Source organism: Trichoplusia ni, chromosome 5, assembly GCF_003590095.1.
Source record: "Trichoplusia ni isolate ovarian cell line Hi5 chromosome 5, tn1, whole genome shotgun sequence".
In the NCBI taxonomy this organism is placed as follows: domain Eukaryota; kingdom Metazoa; phylum Arthropoda; class Insecta; order Lepidoptera; family Noctuidae; genus Trichoplusia; species Trichoplusia ni.
In genome coordinates this window covers 2,121,074-2,125,455 of record NC_039482.1, presented here as the reverse complement: position 1 = coordinate 2,125,455, position 4,382 = coordinate 2,121,074, and the positions used below count along the sequence as shown (strand labels likewise).

General features: G+C 35.3%; 1 protein-coding gene across 1 annotated transcript; it reads right to left on the bottom strand.

The window, feature by feature from the left end:
* Window positions 1-2,744: 2,744 nt before the first annotated feature.
* On the bottom strand, window positions 2,745-3,625 carry LOC113494021 (nuclear hormone receptor FTZ-F1-like; the record flags this gene model as incomplete). The annotated part of the gene is given in 4 exon segments (XM_026872136.1): window positions 2,745-2,822; window positions 2,824-2,892; window positions 3,063-3,163; window positions 3,367-3,625. Coding segments are annotated over 4 exon segments (507 nt in total), but the record flags the coding sequence as incomplete, so codon positions are not given.
* Window positions 3,626-4,382: the final 757 nt, after the last annotated feature.

Here is a 4,382-nt window from a genome sequence, read left to right as displayed (position 1 = left end):
CAGTTAATATACAGATGGAATGTTATTTGTTGTGACTTTAATTATTCTCTGCCTGTATTTTATCATTGGAACTAACTTTTTGTTCTTGGATAGGTATATGTTTTGAGTACCTACTCCAAAGAGAGTTCATAACGTACTTCTTTTGAAGCGAGTCCAGCAATTGATTTAACTTTACTGATTGCAATCGCTCCTACCAACCTACGATTAGATTACGTAATGTTAACGGTCAGTGTCGAGGTAAATTGTTATATTCGACCTAAACATACGTCGATCATTACGTTTTTTCGATGGGCAGTAAAAAGAAACAGTTTTGGAATCAGAGGCCTCAAACATAATCGCGCGCGCATTGTACATAATCATGTACATGCTTGTTCGAAACCTGACAAACATTTACCACCATTCAATACTTTTTTTACATCCATAATATGCCATTCCGTCCATTTTTAAGTATGCCAATTCGAATAGGAATTATAAATAAGTGATATATGGTCATTCAAGTGCAAGAGGCTGCAGCCATGAATACAACTATAAATAGTCTTCCAGTGAAAAGTGCCAAAAATCAAAAGGTATATTATAATTCATAAGTACCATTTTCAAATGTGCGAGTAGGAAGTGCGAGGATGGTCTCAAAGTATACTTTTATTACGATAATGCTTACTCTATATTGGCGATTGTTGCTCAATAGCGTCGCTAGGCAGGAATCCGCACCTGATACACACAGAGCATTTTCTTATAGTGATACATAAACCTTGACTACCAAGCGAGCCACCCTTAACTTTAGCAACTATTCATGACCTCGATATCATCCGGTGCTTCAATACGAGACGATACGTTGCGAGTTAAATAAATTCAGCTATTGTGGTATTTATAGACGACTATGGGATAGGAGACCATCCTCATTGATCCTCATATTTCAGTAGCACATGATCTATAAATATTGCGACATTTCCTGTTTGGACAAACATTTTCATACTTTCGTAATAAGACAAATTGTAATCGTTCAGTGAACATTACTTGTGTAATGTACATAACTAAGGTTTCTACGACATGGCATATCGAATGGAAGGAAGTTAATTTGATATACTACTGCTGTGTGTTAGGTTATACGATTTGTTACGTCACAAGTCCATTTTCATACAGCTTTTACACACATACCTAAACAACTTATTTTCCCCATGTTTATGTTTTGAAGGCTTCTAGTACTTATTACTAACTAATGGTATGATGTGTAAGGCTGTCTTGGATATTAGTAGCGTAAGAAGAACGATACAGTATAAGAATGCTTCATTATACCGTCATTGGCCATTATAGTAAATATAGTGTGTGATTTTGAGAATATAAATTATAATTATACTATATATGTATCGATTCCTTTAAACCTCATCAGATGTAAAAAGGTTTTTTTTTTTATTATATGCTTAGGATAAGTTTTATAATCCTTCCTTCAAATGATATTAATATAAAAACGTTAAAACTAAACTGACTAAAATGATAGAACTACAAACACTAAATAGTTTGTCTAAAATAAACAGTGAAATATATACTCATAAAACTATATATGAATCTCTTTAAAAAGATGCTTGAAACTACTAAATGTCTGGACTACCTAATTCAAATAAATTACTAGGAGCAACAAATTGTCTACAACTAACAGGAATGGTATCATTGATATCCTACTAATTTAATAAAGCGTGATGTAGTACGCTTTATTAAATTAGTGGTATTAGCCTGAACATACGTACTCTCTTGTCTTTGTTTACCAAGATATGAATTTTCTGCTTATTATGTATACCTTATGTTACATTGTTAGTTCCCAATAGTTTGTTATTGTTCCCGTATGTTTAGTAGATATCCAATGATAGTCAAACATGCTAAAATTTGCCATGAAGTTAAGTATTTCCCGATTAAATAGGTGTGAGAGTTTTGTAATGATAAATAGACTTTGTAAATATTATTACATGAGTACATATTTTAATAATAAAGCGTGGTGCAATTGTGGAACAGAGCTACCAATATCATATAACTTAATTTTAAGATTTATTGACTTTTGAAGTGTTGAAATTGGCAGCTCTAATCCAATCGTAATGGTATGTTGTATTTAAAGCTAACATTGCTGGGACTAAATTAAGTAAGCGTAATATTACGCTTAATTTTTTTTAATATTACCATGTCTTAAGACATTTTTATACACTCTCCAGTAATACTGATGCGGAAATATTCATAACGAAAAATACGCGGTCGATTTTAAGCATTAAGATTGGTTGATGATAAATTGGTATTTTACCATTGTTTACTTTTTGTAAAGCAAAAACATGATTTTCTTTTATGAAAAAGTCACCAGCATTATTAGCTGCACCTACTAAGATGCGAGCTATTTTGATTAAATATAATTGTATAATAAATAATAGTATCATATGATATAGAATAACATACAATCGGTCAAGGGTCGACGTGTGCTCGGCATTCCGGTTAACCATTTCACCTCCGTTCGGCCTAGAACGAGATATATGTTGCATTTCTTATCTGCTATCTTGCAGAACATTATATAGTAAGCCCGAATATTTCCCATTTATGTTCAGTATAGTAAATAAAGCCGAGAATAATAATTGCAGCCCAAAACGATACGGTAGGTTAGAGACTATTCGGTAGAAGTAAACAATGAGGCTACAACAACAAACATTGATTTTTTCGTTGTTTGAGTTTAGATGGGTTTATTCACATGTGAAGTTTAGTTATGACGAGACTCACTTGCGCTTAGCGTGCAGCATTTCCATGAGAAGTGTTTGTGTGGGCGCTTGGCCAGCGCAATGCCGCTGGTATAGAATGTTCTTCTCCTCGGGCAGCCAGAGCGTGGATCTCAGGTACCACCATTACTAGTTTGCCGAATTTGTCCTGGAATATTATGATTAACTTTTAAAATTTGTTGAAAAGATTCTTGCTTTTTTAGTCGAAATAGTATTGCTTTTACTTTTGATGAAAATGGCACATAGACTTATTTTCCTTGTTGTCTCAAATATTCGTCCTGGCTATAAATCCTTGTAACTCCTTCCGTCTTAACTAACCTGTATCGTGGGGTAACAGGTGAGAGTGTAGTCGAGAAGAGCAGCTTGTACTGTCTGATAGCCATCTCGGACGCACTTGACGTTGACGATGCCTCTCACTTCTGAAACATCAAGAAAATCCTTCAAAACAACAACACTGTGTAGTGACTGATCTTCAATGATAGGTCAACGTGGGAGTTTTAAAAATAAACAAAAACTTGCACAATTAGAATAAACAAATCATTCGCATTTGGGGCATTCAACATAAAAGTTCTATTCCTCACTTAATCTATTCCGTAAATTAATGTGACGATAGAATACCAACCTGGGTTTAGTAGAAGCAAGAATTTTACGCAAATGTAGTCTGGTACATCAAATTTGAGCTCTGCGAGTTTGTTCTGTAGCTCATTGAAGTGATCAGCGAGAGACGGTACGCCTAGGAGTCCCAGGCACAGGAGGTCAAATTTCTGGCCGTTGTGAAGGGTAGTCTCATCGGGCAGGCCGTTGTGCATCCTCTGGTGGAGGTGGTCTAACACCAACATGTCGGACCATGAGTGCTGCAGCAGCTTCATCTGGTCGTCGACCTAGAACAAACAATATACGCATTGCTACACATGCAGGGCGGAAGATATACTTTATCGCATTCACCAGCGATTTAGGTCTGGTAAAAGTTTTTGCCATCACTAATAATGTCATAGAAACTTATTATTCTGAAGTGTAAAGTAATTTAGATAATGATATAGAAACAGTTAAAATAACGTTTTACATGTTCATTTGTTAGTGTAACTCGCATAGCATTGAAGCATAAAACAATGTATAAATAACTGCTTCGATATTATTACAGACGGTAAATGTACCACATATAGTTCTATAAAATGTATATAGCGTTTATTAGTGATGGCTTCGATATGACTCAAACGACAGTTGGTACGATGTGCTAGTGATTTGTGTTGTAAGTGGCATCTCATTTTTTATCAGAAATGTTTTGCTGCTGTTTCTTCGTACAACAATCTACTTTGCTAGGTTTACAAAATTTATCGTTTTTGAAGTTTCGCAATTGTTATTAGGTTTGTTTTGCGTATTCTGATAACTGATAGCAGCGTCTCTTGCGGTATCAGGCTAATTCAGGTGTCGTGTGTAATCAAAACACTATCTGACAGTCGCAACCGACGTTGTAGTTCCGTGACCTACATTTTATTGAGTTGCATTAGAAAACACGGGGCGGAGCGGCGCGTTAAATTTGCCGTTTACGAAATATTACAACTGAATTTTAGAGCTCGAAGGCATTGCCACACCGCATACTGCTTGCTCAACGCGATGGATTGAGATCGAAACGTTGAA